At 44.1% G+C, this 17,556-nt stretch overlaps 1 protein-coding gene across 12 annotated transcripts in view; it reads right to left on the reverse strand.

The window, feature by feature from the left end:
* RNF213 (ring finger protein 213) overlaps positions 1-17,556 on the reverse strand; it is a 129,141-nt gene that overhangs the window by 43,715 nt on the left and 67,870 nt on the right. For all 12 annotated transcript variants that reach the window (XM_023556824.2, XM_023556820.2, XM_023556822.2 and 9 more), the window contains 8 exons: positions 7,049-10,657; positions 5,212-5,348; positions 4,511-4,606; positions 3,507-3,625; positions 2,605-2,724; positions 1,958-2,085; positions 1,086-1,227; positions 663-798 (listed from right to left, as the gene is read on the reverse strand). In XM_023556824.2, the coding sequence (XP_023412592.2) occupies positions 663-798; positions 1,086-1,227; positions 1,958-2,085; positions 2,605-2,724; positions 3,507-3,625; positions 4,511-4,606; positions 5,212-5,348; positions 7,049-10,657 (4,487 nt within the window). The remainder of the gene's footprint in view (positions 1-662; positions 799-1,085; positions 1,228-1,957; positions 2,086-2,604; positions 2,725-3,506; positions 3,626-4,510; positions 4,607-5,211; positions 5,349-7,048; positions 10,658-17,556) is intronic.

The raw sequence follows: 17,556 nt of genomic DNA on the forward strand, positions 1-17,556 counted from the left end.
AGAGAAGCTGGGCCTGGAAGAGCCTCACAGAGTAGGTAAACTTCCTTTTAGAGATAAGGAGAAGATGAACTGCCAGAGTGATTAAGTCACTGGTCTAAGAGGAGACTGCCAACCACGGATGGGTGGACTCTTCATATGGGACCCGGAGCCATCCCTTCTCCTCCAGGACATGTGACCTCTTCAGAGGTCATCAAGATTTACTGCTGAGGGAAGGGTCAAGGTTTTACGGAGAAAGGACCATGGATGATAAAGGAATCCTCCTGGATTCTCTTTCTGAGGTCACCGTTACTTTACACAGAAGCCCTGGGGAGATCATTTCTGTCCCCTCCCTGCATGTCACCATCTTAATTTAATGACCTGAAACAGTGTCCACTTCAGCGGTTTATGACAAGCTGGTGAATGTTTACCATTCTACAAGACATGTCCTATTTTTTATCATGAACAATTTTAAACACACAAAAGTAGAAACAAATAGCCTCAAAGAGTCACCATCCAGATTCATCCTGTGCTCTTTCGAAAAAAGAATTAAAGCTTTGAATTACTGAGCATGTAACAAGGACATGTCTCACTGCACTTCCCAGGTTGGGAGAAGATGCAGGCAGGAGGGTGAGCTCTCTGCCACCACCTTTAAGCCACGCCCTTGTTTCCTTTCATCATAGTACCTGAACGTGCCCGCCTCCTGGAGGGCTTCCTGATTGGACGCTTCCCGTAGTACCCACTCCTTCAGATTGTACATGTTCTCTTCTTGCTTCTTCAACAGAAAATAGAGGCGCTCCTTGGAGACCCTCAAGAAAGAAGCTGTAAGGAGACAGAGGAGACGTCCAGTGAACACACCCCTCAGACACTGAGTGGTGGGCTCGGGAAGGCTTTCAGACCCACTCCATCAATGAAGGAGGAGGCCTTTGCTTTGGCCAGTCCAATTCTAGAGCAAACTCCCAGAGGTGCTCCTGGATTCCCACTGAGTCAGCTGCTTCCGGGAGCCACAGGGGACTGAAAGGGCACCGGCTCATTTGACGGAACGACTCACACAACTAAGGAAGAGGCCACACTGGGGACAGGCAAGAAGAGAGGGGTGAGGACCATACCTGTGAACTCATCGTCTTTGCTGAAGAGGCTGAGGAGAATCTCTACTCTCCTGGTGTTGCACGTAAAGCTCTTGTTCTGGTCTCTCAGCATCCCCACAGCACTCTGCACACAGCTTCTCAGGAGTCTGGTGGTGTCCAGCATCTGGCGCCACCAACACAATACATGAGATGGAACCTCAGGGTCAGCATGCAGGAAGCCACACAGTGTGCTTCATGTACAGACGACACTGCTGACCCACCACCAACTGCTCCCAACGGCCCACCCAGCGATCAAGGAACAGAGCGAATCTAACGAGTCCTAGGCCTTTGCCTGCAATTCTCAAGTAACACCAATGCCAAAAGGATCCCTGGTGGTTCAGTGGTTGAGTACTCAGCTGCTAACAGAAAGGTCACTGGTTCAAACCCACTGTTCCACAGGAGAAAAAACCTGGTGATCTGCTCCTGTAAAGATTTCCACCTGGGAAGCTCTGTGGGGCAGCTCTGCTGTGTCCTCTAGGGTGGCTGTGAGTCAAAATCGATGTGACAGCACACACCATCACCAGCAGCACCAATACTGGGTTACCGTCGTGTTAACTCTGACTCATGCCCACCCCATGTATATGAGAGCAGAACTGTGAACCATAGGGTTTTCAGTGGCTGATTTTTCAGAAGTAGATCAGCAGGCCTTTCTTCTGAGGCACCTCTGGGTGGACTCGAACTTCCAACCTTTCCATTAGCAGCTGAGCACATTAACCTTTTGCAGCATCCAAGGACTCCGACATTTCTGGAGTAGCAGGGGGAAAGCAAAGATAACTCTGGCTAGAAAATTACAAAGATACAGTTCAAAAGCATCACAAGCAGGGCACCGGGAGGCCTAGAGAGCTGGCGCTTACCTCACTGCTTCCCAGCCCGGAGACTTCACTCTCCGTGGCCTCAGAGCTTTCTGTTTCCATTTCTGCCTCCGCCGTTTCCCCTGACCCACTCATCTCTGCTTCCATCTCCTCCTCTTCATCGTGGTTCTCTGCCACGGAAGCAAAAGCAATCAGGTTACTATTCAGAAGGTGACGTGGGCAGCACCAGCAATGGTTCCTGTGAGTGTACGCACTTAAAAGCTACCTTTACAGGTATGTCCTGGTACCTCTGCCAATGGGGTTCCCAAATGAAGCAATATTTGTCATACAGATGAACTTCAAATTCACCCACTCAGTGTGGCTCACTGGTGGCCACCCCTTACTCTCGCCCTTGGCTCCGATACAGAAGCCAAAACAAACAGAACCTTTAGACACCTTCCGTAGGTGCTCTCCACAGAGATCTACGATTCCACGTGGGGCATCGCCTTCTGCCTGGAAGCGGTAGATGGTGCCTGGGAGCAGTCAGACTGGTCAGTTGAGCAAATGTCCTGAGCTCCTGCTATCGGGCAGGTGCCAGGAGCCAGAGGGCACTAAGGCCGGGTGGTCCTGCTCGCCAGCACCCACAGTGCACTGCCCGTCGGACCACATCCACCATCTTGCATCCCCAAAGACCTCAAGTCAGGACTCACCCTCAGGCTTGTCCTGTGGCTTGAACAGTTGGCTGATGGAGACGTCCTGCAGTTTGGTCACATCAGAAACCATGATGGTGGATCTGTGGAGGTCATCAATGTGCACAGACTGCCACAGCCCTGTGAGGGAGAAAGCCACCCAGGGTGTTCTCAGGTCTCTTCAGAGATCCTCTTGTCGGTCCTAAGCACAGACACGCCGCACGTCCTGATGCATCAGTACACTGCTGCTGAGCGAGTGACTTGTGTCCTACATCTAAACCCTTGAGCTCCTCCTGCAGAAACCACTGATCATTCCTGTTGCCATGAACAGCCTAACATGGAAATTGGTTTTAAGAACTGAAATAACTGACTTGTAAAGGGTACCTGAATGGAGTTTGTTGTTATTTTATGCCTCTGTTGTTATATTTGCTGTGTCATAATTAATAAACGTGACTGAGACACTGCAAGGTTTGTCCCCCATTAGTGTTTCTATAAACTGTCGTGTTCCGTTTCTGGAATACCACTTTTCTTATGGAATAGTCGAAGGTCCATTCCTCAAAAAAAGGGAGGGATTTTAAGGTAGCATTTCCTCCCCCATCCCCAGAAACAGGCATAAACTATCAATGCATTCACAATGAGTGCTAGTCGGGAATATCTTCTCCGCAATATCCGTATAAGAAAAGGTGATGAGCCAGAGCCAGTAATCAAATGTTTCACCCACAAGTAAAATAACAGAATGCTGTATGTTGTAGCATTGAGTCCAAAGACTAGTGTCTTTTTTGCAGTAATTAGTGGTAAGAAATCTAATTACGTCTAAAAGGATATTGAGGTTAACATTCTAATTGTAGACTTGCACAGCATAGGACCAAATTAGAAATAATGCAAACTTTATTTAAATATCTTCACTAATATTTTGATCCCACCTCCATGGAATCCCACATAGGACGTTCCACTTCCCATTCGGGGCAACTTTGTGATGAAGTAGACGGAGATGCAGCCCTTATCTGCCCGGATCTTGTTGATCTCGTTTACAGCAGAGTACCTATTTAAAAACAAGCAAACAGAACCAAAGTTGTGAAATGGCTGAAGGGTATCCTGGTAGCTATTATGTTCACTATCACATTCTCATCTTCGTTTTTTTCTTGCTTTAAATACATTTCATACCCCCACAATTTTTATCTTTTCTCTTATCGGAGAATGAGTAAAAGTTCTCATCTAGTCAGCTCCTTGTCTGCGTCCCTCTACTCTGAAGTAGCGTTCCTTTAGCGACTAGAAGCCTGTCTTCTGATCCGTGATGGGCTTGCCTGCCACTAAGGGGAGGCTAGGCCAACTTTCCATTCCAGGAATCTGAGCTCTGTGGGCAATGCAATTCCTTCATGCCACCAAGAAGCACAGCGTTTCCCACTAGGATCTAATCAGTCTTGAAATGAAATATGGTTTCCAATGCTTTAAGAGGTGCAGAAATCACTTTTCCTTTAATATTAAGAGCTAAGAAACAGAGTTAATTGTAAGAGTATCGGCTTTCTCCTGCAAACACTATAGAAATATCAATAAAACAAATGAAAGCATTTACATCCTGTTATTGCCCTTGAATTTGCAGTAAATTCAACTTGTGTAATTCAGAACTGACAACTACTAAAACATGTCTGCAAACATGTCCTTCAAGAATAGCCTTTTATATCCTGCTAATATTATATTTATACTTAGTGCATTTTACTACTTTGTATTGTCGGTAGCCCTTACTTTTTTTTGAAAAGTTTAACCTTCTGTTTCTCAAGTCCATGTTTGGGGAAATAAGGGTAGAGAATTTGCTTATCTTTGTTTCTGTACTTATTATATATACTCTTTTAGGGAAGATATTCCTTAGGAGCTTCTGAATGAATTTTGAGTTTTCTATGTATTTCTGAGAAAAATGCTAAAAACATACCTAGCTGAGGCAACGAGCTGAGCGCCATGAGCCCCGTCTTCGAAGTCTGTCTGAATAATGAGGATTTTACATCTGGCTGTGTTAGTCAGGCATTTTCTGAAAGAGAAAAAAATTAATCAAGTGAATTCTGTGTCCTAAAAAAAGGGTATCAAAATTTCCAAAAGTGACAGGAAATATAAAGGCTACACAAAAAATAGTATTCAGGGGGATTTTCCTCTATAAGATGAGGAGGCAATCCTGAAGAAAAAAAAACAAACCCTAGTAAGTGCTTCCCAATCAGATATAAGGAAAATGGTTTTAGGAAAGATATTAATGACAGTACTGAGTGGAAGATAATAGAGATAAGAGGAACCCTGGAGGAAATGAACAACTATTCTTTCAGTCCCATGTCTTAGGTGCATATTAACCAATGCTGGTGACAACACCAGTGATTATTGCAGACACAGAGTCACTAGTTGCACACCCCAAGTGTGTCAGAGTAGAACTGTACTCCATAGGATTTCCATGGCTGATTGTTTGGGAGTAGGCTGCAAAGCCTTTCTTCCGAGGTGCCTGAGGGTAGACTCAAACCGCCAACCTTTCAGTTAGCAACTGAGCACTTAATCATTTGCATTACACGGGGCCTCCAGGCATACAGTAATGAAATACAAAGTGTCTAAGTGGGGATGGGGGGGGTGCAGGGGGAAGGTGGGGAACCTCACCGGACTTCTTTGAGGAATGAGTACTCCGTGTCAAACTGCTGCAGGGACAGGATGGTGGGCCTCGGAGCCCTGCCCTTCACCTTGGATTCTAAAATCCAACAGTCTTGACTGGTGAGCAGTCTGGAGAAAGTGGTGATCTGTAAAGTTGGGATGCAAGTGATTTGCGAAGATTCACATAAAGGTGTCACGTCCTCCAAGATAAATATCTTTTATGTGCTCAGCATTGTGTGACTGGTGCACAGACAGAACAAGCATCCGAGCCCAAAGGCGTTTTCAAAAACTGGCAGTGCTCGGACAAATAGAATCTATGGGGACCAAAAAGCATAGAGAAGATGCTTCCTGCCCCTGAGGTGCCTTAGTCTTCTTCCCAGAACCTAGTATCTCTTCCTGTTTTGGTCACTTTTGAAGTTCTGCTGATCTATTAGGACTTGGCGCAAATACCACTTCTTCCTTGTAATCTTGCTTCCTACCTTCAGTGGAGTTAGTTGTTGATTTCCCTGCCTTCCCACAGCTGTTAGCTCTTCTCCTTTACCACACTGAGACTCTCCTAAGGGCTCCTGACTTTCTGTCTCCAGCCCAGACCCTAACTCTGAGGTCAGATTCCTGTATCCAACTGCATGATGAACATGCTACTCAGATATTACAAGCATCAAAACCTATCCCAAGTGGAATTTCTCATTGCCTCCCCCAAACTAATTGGCCATTCCTAGATTCCCTATCTTGAGTAACCACAACAAACAACAACCCATTGCTGTCGAGTCAATTCTGACTCGTAACTACCCTATAGGACAGAGTAGAACTGCCCCATGGAATTTCCAAGGAGCGCCTGATGGATTTGAACTGCTGATCTTTTGGTTAGCGGCCGTAACACTTCACCACTGTATCACCAGGGGGTTTCCTGATTAACCATAGTGCTGGTCATCTAAGGAAGAATCCAAGGTGTTACCCCTAGACTCCTCCGTCTTCCAGCCCCAGGATGGAATCAGTTATAAGCTCTGCCAATTTGTATCCTATTTCTCAATTCCACCCCTTCCTCTATTTTGCTTGAACTGGTACAGCAGCCTCCCTGCTTGTCTTTTATCAGACTTGGTGTTTCTATCTCCCAGGGAGTGGGGCACAACAAAAAGACACATCTCTCAATGATGCCCCTCTAGACAAAAAAATCTGAACTCCTAGTGCAGCAAACACGGCCATCCATGAAGTCTCTCTCACGGTTATCTTGTCCTCATTTCTCAGCATGCACAGACGTGAACTCTGAGCTCTTTCAATGATGCCCTTCTGGTTTCCTGCACACACCATGTTGTTTTCCCCTTGACACCTTTGCTCAAGTGAGGCCCTCTGCCCAAATGTTCTTCTAGCCATGCTTCTCAGCTCAGCTCAGGGACATCTCTCAATGAAAGGCTCACCTGACCTTTTCTCTTGATTCTCTTTGCACCTCTGCATAGCATTTATCACAATATACTGACTACCTGTTCTACATCTGTCCGTCCATCTTTCACTGCAAGCTGGCTGAGGACAAGAAAAGTGCAAATGTGGTTTTATATCCTTAATGCCCTCAGCTCACTTCTTGCATGTGATACTCTATTTGTTGAAAGAAATGTGTTAGTTTTACAGTCTGCACAGAGCACTATACAGAAATAGGCACTCGAAACTTGGTTAAACTGAATTTATATAAATAGCTTGGATCTCCTCACACTTAACATGTAGAAGAGCCAAAAGTCTGGACATATCCATTCACAACTCCTATACACTGACTTGCAAAGACTCTTGAATTCAGGATACTAGGGATTCAGGAAGGCTTAGGTGAAAGAGGAGTAAGATGAAAATGAATAATCACCTCTGTAAAGATGATATGGTGTTCCAGATCCTTCATGCTAAGGTGAGCCTGAAGGAAATCTGCAAAGGAATTATGCTGCTGCTTGTAATGGTATTCTTGTGACAGTGACTGTGCTGTAAACCTCCCCAGTGAGGATGCACTCAGCCGAACCATAGCATCAGGGGTGACACAATCCAGCAGGATCAATTTTGCTTCCTCAAACACTGTCTGGTAGAGGTCATCAGTTGAGTCCCTGTGGCCTTGCCTCTCTATGACCTGAAGCACCACGGAGGCACACGTGTCAGAGTGGTAGCCGATGAAGACATCAGACGGGCTGTATTTGTGTTTGGCTTGGAACTGATCTGCTTCCACATGTATGAATTCCCCCACCCATTCCTTGAGTTTTTCCACAATATCCTTCTGCCATTTCTCCAAGACAGAGTTGATATCCAGATAGTGCTTCTCTAGCCGGTTGATGAGTGGGATGGGAAAATATCTGTACACAATATCTTTCTCTTCAATGACAATCAAGTGGAAGTCTGGGTGAACCCTGCACTTGACACGATGGGTCCCCAGGCCCAGGTCCACATACTTCTGACCACCCAGGTAGACATAGTACTGGTTGAGTGCATCGTAGAGACTCTCATAGAGGTTCTGCAGATTGAGCAGGACCACCATCTTGCCTGTTTCCATGCAGATCTTCACGCGGTTGATATTTCTGCAGACCTGGGTGTATTCTTGGTCCTTAGGAAAACTGGAGCCAAAAATAATCTCTGGCTGCTGGTCCTTACTAAAGAATGTCTGCTGGAGGATCTGCAGGGCCACATAATTTTTGGTCAGCACAAGTAAGTAGCGGCATTCAGCATCTTCCAGCTGCCTACCTGACCCCTTTTGATGACCACTGTAAATGTTCTGCCGGATCAGCTGGATAGTGCTCACTTCTTCAGAGCACTTTACCTCGGGTATATTGGCTGTAAAAATATCAAAAGTGTTGATGTCGTCTTTGCCACTGAAGTTCCGAAGGATGGCCTGTGCAATGTCTTGTGGGGAAGGCTTTTTACTGGAAGCTTTGGCCATGGCAAAGACCATTTTGATGAGGCTATAGTAGTCACGAAGCCCAAAGAATTCCTTGTCTTGGTTCCTGCATACCGTTTGATAGGCTTTGGCAAAAGATGCAAAATACCCTTGGACTCTATCTTGAATGAGGGTGTCTGAATGGCAAATTCCCTTGGCACTCTCTATGAGCTGTTCCTCGTTGGGACTGCCACGTGATACAAAAATGCCCCGGTTCATCTTGGCAGGGTCAAGGGCCCAGTTGGAAATGCCTATGAAGCCAACTTTTTTATGGGGGGCAGGATCATCTTCAATGCAGCCATCTTCCAGCAGTGGGTGCAGAGCCTTCAGGGGCATCTTGGGAGAGTCTTCAGCCAGTCCAACCTCATCTAACACCACTACGGAGACGTACTGCTGCAGGTCCTTGCCCTGCTGGAAGCGAGCACACTGCTTAAAGGTGCCTATGATCCCCTGGGGGGTGGAGTGCGGGCTGCACTGGAATGACACCAGGTGGACCTGCTTCAGGTTCTGGAAGAGATCTGAGTAAGCTGCCTGGCCTTGCATGGCATCGGCCACAATGGTCTTGGCAAGAGATTTGGAACTGCCAGGCTTCCCAACTAGGAAGAGAGGAATCTTAAGCTCAATGCAGACCACCATCATGAAGAAGTTCTCCTTCAAAGCCAAGTTCTTGGCAATGGTTTTTCTCAGAGGTACACCATTCAGGAAGAGATCCTGTGTTTGAGTTAGTTCATCCAGGATAACCTTGCTGTCATTATATGGTTTTGGAAAAAATCTGCAAATGGCTTTCCGATATGATTCTTTCTTTTCCAAAGAGGCGTGGTAACATACCCCAATGGCCTGCACCAGAGACCAGAGAACAGGATTTCTCTTAAATTTATGTTTTATGACACTTGACTTACAGAAGAAGGATTCTACCTTTGACAAGAGCATTTCGCTGTGGTCATAGAACCATTTGAAAACTTTCACACAGCGTTCCACATCCCGAAGGCTGACAAAACTGCACTCATCTTCTCTCTCCCTCATGAAACCCTGAGAGGCAGAAAGCACTTCTGTGATCAGACAAGCCTCGTTTTGCTCTATCTCGATGGAGTCAACTTGTCTCTGGACAATTTGCTGAATATAGAGCTTTTCGGCAACATCATTCAGTTGTCCAAAGTCCCACACCAAAGGAATCATGCTTGGAGGAAGAGCGTGGACTCGGTAAACCAACTGCCTGAGAGGAATGGAGCCAAGCTTCTCTGTTGTCTCCTCGGCTCTAACTCTGTACCCTAACCCAGCTGACTCCAAACGGCAGATCATCTCCTGGGAGTGCTTCCGGTAAGGGTTGCAGGCTGCAATGATGTGCAAACCAGAGTTCTCAACCAGGGGCACGCCATTCACTGTGTGATCACATAGAACTTCTTTGATACAGCTGATGGCTTCTGTTGTGTTGGCTTCATCAAAGAACAAGATGGTGTCAAGCTGATGATGGCTCTTATTGAAGATAGCAATGTCTTCAGCCTCCCTGACTTTGGAGTAGATCATGTCTACAGTTGTTCCTCCGTGGACCTTGACCAATTTCATAGTTTCAGCATCAACACCCCCACGCCGCAGGTCGCTAAGGAATTTAATGAGCCTGGTTTTCCCACAGCCAGTTTCTCCCATGATGACAACGGGGATCCCACACCGGAACCGCATCTCAATGGCAAGGATCTTCAGCATATTGTCTGTTGTGAGCTCATAGGTTTCATCAGGGTCAATGGCCCACTGGATTCCTAATGCCATGCAGAGTTTTTCAAGTTTCTTATGTCTGGGCAGTTGATCAAAGTCAACATTGAAGGGCACCCTCTGAAGCAACAGCCCCCTGTAAAGTCCCATCGTCATGACATCTTTCTTGATTACCTTCCCATTCAAGTGATTGATGGCATCAACACCATTATTCTGGTTGGGCTGGAAATGGAAGCCAATGAATGTCATGGATATGTGGTCACCATTGAAGAAAACATATGGATGGGGCTCTGACTCCCACCTCTTCCTCAGAGTGAAAGGAGCTAGATCTTCTTCCTGGACCCCATCCATGGTAACTGTATGCTTCCCAGGGCTTTGGTCTGAGGTGTTCAGAGTTGGTGTGGCAAAATCTCTTGCCATAAAGATCATGAAGGTAACCACAAAGTTCTTGAAGCCCCTCAGTGTGTCTCTAGTAAAATTAGGATTACAGAAAACAGAGGCCTCACAATCTTTGAGCTGATAATTCAGGAACTGAGCAAAGTTTCGGAGCTCTGACCAGGATGGATTTATAACTCCACAGTAAAACAAGAAATACTGGAGGCATTCCTCCGGTGTGCCTTCGATAAATCCTTCTATGTACTGAAACGTGTCTAGGTTTTGTTTTTGATGGAATCGTTTTAAATATTGGTAGGGTCTTTGGAATGTTTCACTGCAGAACTCTGTCTCATCCATTCCTGGTTCTCTGTGGCTTGATTCAGGGTTCAGCCCCATGTCTATCACTTCTTTGGGAGGCCTGCATGTGACTTTAGTGAAGATGTCCAGAAAACTGTATTGTGGGGCACACGTACCCTGGAGAGGAAAAACATGAAATGAATAAATAGTTATGACTAAATTACCTTCTATAAAATGCTTTTGCATTTTAACACTCCACAAGGTCTGTATTAGACGGACTTTTATGAAAAAATTTCACTTAAAACCACATAGCTTTCCTGCAAAGTACGCATTCTTTTCTAACACGTGGAACGTTCTCCAGAATAGACCACATCTTAGGCCACAGAGCAGCCCCCAACAAAATCCAAAACACTGAGAGAATACACCGTACCTTCTCTGGCCACAACACCATCAAGGTAGAAATTAACAATAGGAAGAGCAAGGAAAAAAAGTCGGTTTCATAGAAAGTAAATAACACCCTGCTTAAAAACCACTGGGTAACAGAAGAAATCAGAGATGGAATTAAAAAATTCCTAGAATCAAATGAGAAATGAAAACACATCATATCAAAAGCAAAAAAGAAGAAAGAGACAAGATAAAAATATTAGATACACAACTCGAACGTATAGAGGGAGAAGAGCAAAAAAAAAAAAAAAAAAAAAGCCCATAGCCACCAGAAGAAAGGAAACAATAAAGGTCAGAGTGAAATAAATAAAATAGAGAATAGAAAAACAATGGAAAGAATCAACAAAACCAAAAGCTGGTTCTTTGAAAGGATCAACAAAATTGACAAACCACTGGCCAAACTGACAACAGAAAAACGGGAGAGGACACAAATAACACAAATAAGAAACGAAATGGGGACATTACAACAGACCCAACTGAAACAAAAAAGATCATAACAGAGTATTATGAAAAACTATACTCCAACAAATTTGAAAACCTCAAGGAAATGGACAAATTTCTAGAAACACACTATCTACCCAGATTAATACAAATGATGTTGAAAATTTTAACAGACCCTAACAAGAGAAGAGTTTGAAAAAGTAATGAAAAAAAAACTTCCAACAACAACAAAAAAAGCCCTGGCTCAGATGGTATCACTAGAGAATTCTACCAAACATTCAGAGAAGAGCTTACACCAGTACTACCCAAACTATTTCAGAACACAGAAAAGGAAGCAACACTTCCAAACTCATTCTATGAAGCCAGTATAACCCTGATACCAGAACCAGGCAAAGATACCACAAAACAAGAAAATTTCAGACCAATATCTCTAATGAATATAGATGCAAAAATTCTCAAAAAATTCTAGCCCAAAGAATTCAGCATCATAGCAAAAAAATAATAAACCACGACCAAGGAGGATTCATACCGGGTATGCAAGAATGGTTGAACATTAGAAAATCAATCAGTGTAATCCACTACATAAACAAAAGGAAAGAAAAGAATCACATGATCATCTCAGTCAACTCAGAAAAGGCACGTGACAAAATCCAACACCCATTCCTGATAAAAACTCTCAATAAAATAGGTATAGAAGGGAAATTTCTCAACATAATAAAGGGCACCTATGCAAAACCAATGGCCAACATCATTCTTAATGGAGAGAGACTGAAAACATTCCTCTTGAGAACAGAAACAAGACAAGGATCCGCTTTATCACCGCTCCTATTTAACATTGTGCTGGAAGTCCTAGCTAGAGCAATAAGGCAAGAAAAAGAAATAAAGGGCATCTAAATTGGTAATAAAGAAGTTAAACTGTCCCATTTGCGAACAATTTGATACTATACGTAGAAAACCTAAAAGATTCCATGAGACAACTACTGGAACTAATAGAAAGATTCAGCAGAGTGGCATGATACAAGATAAACATACAAAAATCAGTTGGATTCCTATACACCAATAAAGAGAACAATGAAAAGGAAATCAGGAAAACAATACAACTCATAATAGCCCCTAAAAAAATAAAATACTCAGGAATAAATCTAACCAGGGTTATAAAAGACCTATATAAAGAAAAGTACAAAACACTACTGCGAGAAACCAAAAGAGATCTACATAAATGGAAAAATATACCATGCTCATGGATAGGTAGACTCAATATTATGAAAATGACAATCTTACCCAAAGCAATTTACAAATACAATTGCAATTCCAATCCAAATACCGACAACATTCTTTAAAGAGATGGAAAAACTAATCATTAACTTTATATGGAAACGGAAGAAGCCCCAAATAAAGCACTACTGAAGAAGAATAAAGTAGGAGGGCTCATACTACCTGACCTCAGAACCTACTATACAGCTATGGTAGTCAAAACAGCCTGGTACTCTGGCATTAATCCAAGAAACACAAAATAATAAATGTTGGAGAAGTTGTGGAGAGACTGGAACACTTATACACTGCTGGTGGGAATGTAAAATGGTACAACCCCTTTGGAAATCGATTTGGCGCTTCCTTAAAAAGCTAGAAATAGAACTACCATACGATCCAGCAATCCCATTCCTTGGAATAAAAAAAATGTACATATATATATAACCTAGAAAAATAAAAGCCTTTGCACAAACAGATATGTATGCACAACCACGTTCACTGCAGCAGTGTTTACAAAAACAAAAAGATGGAAGCAATCCAAAGTGCCCATCAATGGATGAATGGATAAATAAATTAAGGTATATTCACACAGTGGAATACTATGCATTGGTAAAGAACAATGAAGAATCCGTGAAACATTTCGTAACATGGAGGAATCCAGACGGCATTATGCTGAGTGAAATTAGTCAGCTGCAAAAGGACAAATATTGTATGACACCACTACTATAAGAACTCAAGAAATAATTTAAACAGAGAGGAAAATATTCTTTGATGGTTATGAGAGTGGGAAGGGAGGGAGGAAGCAGGGTATTCACTAATTAGTAGACAAGAACTATTTTAGGTGAAGGGAAAGACAACACAATACAGGAGAGGTCAGCACGATTGGACTAAACTAAAAGCAAAGAAGTTTCCTCAATAAACCGAACACTTCGAGGGCCAGCAAAGCAGGGACAGGGGTTTAAGGAGCATGGTTTCAGGAGACATCTAGGTCAATTGGCATAATAAAATCTATTAAGAAAACATTCCGCATCCCACTTTGGAGAGTGGCATCTGGGGCCATCTAAGATGTGTTAGTTGGTCTCAGCCTACCTGGAACAAAGGAGAATGAAGAACACCAAAGACACAAGGTAATTATGAGCCCAAGAGACAGAAAGGGCCACATAAACCAGAGACTACATCAGCCTGAGACCAAAAGAATTAGATGGTGCCCAGCTACAACTAGTGGCTACCCTGACAGGGAACACAACAGAGAATCCCTGAAGGAGCAAGAGAGCAGTGGGATGCAGACCTCATATTCTCATAAAAAGACCAGACTTAATGGTCTGACTGAGACTGGAAGGACCCTGGCAGTCATGGTCCCCAGACCTTCTGTTAGCCCAAGACAGGAACCATTCCCAAAGCCAACTCTTCAGACAGGGATTGGACTGGACTATAAAATAGGAAATGATACTGGTGAGGAGTGAGCTTCCTGGCTCACGTAGACACATAAGATTATGTGGGCAGCTGTTATCTGGAGAGGGGATGAGAGGACAGAGGGGGACAGAAGCTGGCTGAATAGACATGGGAACACAGGGCGAAGAGTAGGAGTGTGCTGTCTCATTAGGGGGAGAGTAACTAGGAGTATATAGCAAGGTGTATATAAATTTTTGTATGTGAGACTGATGATTTGTAAACTTTCACTTAAAGCACAATAAAAATTTAAAAACAACAAAAACAGCCTGGTACTGGTATGACAGACACATTTGACCAATGGAACAGAACTGAGAACCCAGATGTAAATCCCATCCACCTTTGGTCACCTGATAGTCAACAAGAGCCCAAACTCCATCAAATGGGGAAGAGACAGTGTTTTTAACAAATGGTCCTAGTAAAACTGGATGTTCATCTGCAAAAAAAACAAAGAAACAGGACCCATACCTCACACCATATGCAAAAGCTAATTCAAAATGAATCAAAGACCTAAATATAAAGCCAAAATCTATAAAGGTCATAGAAGAAAAAACAGGATCATTTCTAGAGGCCCTAATACACAAGTGGATACGAACCATAACCAACAACACATAAATTTCAGAGGATAAGCTAGACAACTGGTATCTTCTATAAATTAAACACTTATGGTCATCAAAAGACTTCACCGAAAGAGTCAAGAGAGAACCTACAGCCTGGGAAAAAAATTTTAGGTATTATAAATCAGACAAAGGTCTGGTCTCTAAAATCTACAAGAAAATCCAACACCTCTTCAACAAAAAGACAAATAATACGATTAAAAAATAGGCAAAGGGGGTTGGCGGAGCCAAGATGGCAGAACAGACAGATGCTTCCGGCGAGCCCTCTTTACAACAAAGACCAGAAAAACAAGTGAAATGAGAATATTTGTGACAAGCTGGGAGCCCTGAGCTTCAAAGGCAAGCTTAGAAAATGAACTGAGGGGCAGGGGGAGGAAAAGACGGTTCAGAAGTGGAGAGGCGTTACCAGACCTGAATCGCAGGGAGCCCTCAGGCACCATTCCCAGGAGCGGCAGCAGCGGGCTGGTCCTAGCATTCAGCCACAGTTTCCTCAGGGAGAAGCAGGCAGCTACACAGCCCCCTCACACCTCCGGAACCAGAGAAGAACGGCACTGTCCGTAAAAGCTAAGTACTTGTGTATATTTTACCCTGCCGCCCCCCCGCCCGCAAGCCAGCTTCAGCAGTTGAATTCCCTGGGCCTGCCATAGGACCTGTTGAGCGCCTAGCTGGCAGCCATCTAAGATGCATCAGTTGGTCTCAACCCACCTGGATCAAAGGAGAATGAAGAACACCAAGGACACAAGGTAATTACAAGCCCAAGAGACAGAAAGGGCCACATAAACCAGAGACTCCATCAGCCTGAGACCAAAGAGCTAGATGGTGCCCGGCTACAACCGATGACTGCCTTGACAGGGAACACAACAGAGAACCCCTGAGGGAGCAGCAGAGCAGTGGGTTGCAGACCCCGAATTCTCGTAAAAAGACCAGACTTAATGGTCTGACTGAGACTTGAAAGACCCCAGTGGTCATGGCCCCCAGACTTTCGGTTGGCCCAGGACAGGACCCATTCGCAAAGCCAACTCTTCAGACAGGGATTGGACTGGACAATGTGTTGAAGAAGGATGCTGGTAAGGAGTCAGCTTCTTGGATCAGGTGGACACTTGAGACTATGTTGGCTTCTCCTCCCTGGAGGGGAGATGAGAAGATGGAGGGGGTTAGAAGCTGGGGAAATGGACACGAGAAGAGAGAGAGGAGGGAGGGAGTGGGCTGTCTCCTTAGGGGGAGAGCAATTGGGAGTATGTAGCAAGGTGTATGGAAACCCTGCTGTCGTAGTGGTTAGGTGCTACGGCTGCTAACCAAGAGGTTGGCAGTTCGAATCCGCCAGGCACTCCTTGGAAACTCTATGGGACAGTTCTACTCTGTCCTCTAGGGTCACTGTGAGTTGGAATCGATTCGACGGCAGTGGGTTTGGTTTTTTTGGTAGCAAGCTGTATATAAGTTTTTGTGTGAGAGACTGACTTGATATGCAAACTTTCACTTAAAGTACAATTAAAAAAAAAAAAAAAGGACAAAGGAAATGAACAGACACTTCACCAAAGAAGACATTCAAGTGGCAAACAGACACATGAGGAAATGCTTGTGATCACTAGCCATTACAGAAATGCAAATCAGAACCACAATGAAATACCATCTTACCCCAGCATTACTGCCATGAATCAAAAAAACAGGAAATAACAAATGCTGGAGAGGTTGCGGGAGAGACAGGAACTCTTACGCTCTCCTGTTGGGAATGCAAAATGATATAACCATTCTGGAAAACGATATGGCACTTCCTTAGAAAGCTAGAAATAGAAATATCATATGATCCAGCAATCCCACTCCTAGGAATATATCCTAGAGAAATAAGAGTTGTCACACAAATAGCCATAGGCACGCCCATGTTCATTGCAGCATTGTTCACAATACCAAAAAGATGGCAACAACCTAAATGCTCATCAACAGATAATAAACAAACTGTGGTACATACACACAGTGGAGTATTACGCAATGATAAAGAACAGCGATGAATCTGTGAAGCATCTTATAACGTGGAGGAATCTGGAGGGCATTATGCTGAGTGAAATAAGGCAATCACAAAAGGACAAATATTGTATAAGACCAGTAGTGTAAAAACTCATGAAAAGGTTTATACACAAAAAGAAACAATCTTTGACAGTTACCAGGGAGGGGAGGGGTAGGGATGGAAAAACACTAAATATACAATAGATAAGTGGTAACTTTGGTGAAGGGTAAGACAGTATACAGTGCTGGGGAAGCCAACACAACTTATACAAGGCAAGATCATGGAAGCTCCATAGACACATCCGAACTCCCTGAAGGACCGAATCACTGGGCTGAGGGCTGTAGGGACCATGGTCTCGGGGAACATCTAGCTCAGTTGGCATAACATAGTTTATAAAGAAAATGTTCTACATTATACGTTGGTGAGTAGCATCCGGGGTCTTAAAAGCCTGTGAGTGGCTATCTAGGATACTCCACTGGTCTCACACCTTTGGGAGCAAGAAGAAAGAAGAAAACTAAAGACACAAGGAAAGATTAGTCCAAAGGACTAATGGACCACAATTACCATGACCTCCACCAGACTGGTCCAGTACAACTAGATGGTGCCTGGCTACCACCACTGACTGCTCTGATAGGGATCACAATAGAGGGTCCCGGTCAGAGCTAGAGAAAAATGTAGAACAAAATTCTAACTCAAAAAGAAAGACCAGACTTGCTGGCCTGACAGAGACCAGAGAAGGACTGAGGGTATGGGTCCCAGAAACCCTTTCAGCTCAGTAATGAAGCCACTCCTGAGGTTCACCCTTCAGCAGAGACTGTACAGGCCCATAAAAAAAAAAAAACGAGACTAAAGGGGCACACCAGCCCAGGGGC

The sequence above is a fragment of the Loxodonta africana genome, chromosome 18 (assembly GCF_030014295.1).
Source record: "Loxodonta africana isolate mLoxAfr1 chromosome 18, mLoxAfr1.hap2, whole genome shotgun sequence".
In the NCBI taxonomy this organism is placed as follows: domain Eukaryota; kingdom Metazoa; phylum Chordata; class Mammalia; order Proboscidea; family Elephantidae; genus Loxodonta; species Loxodonta africana.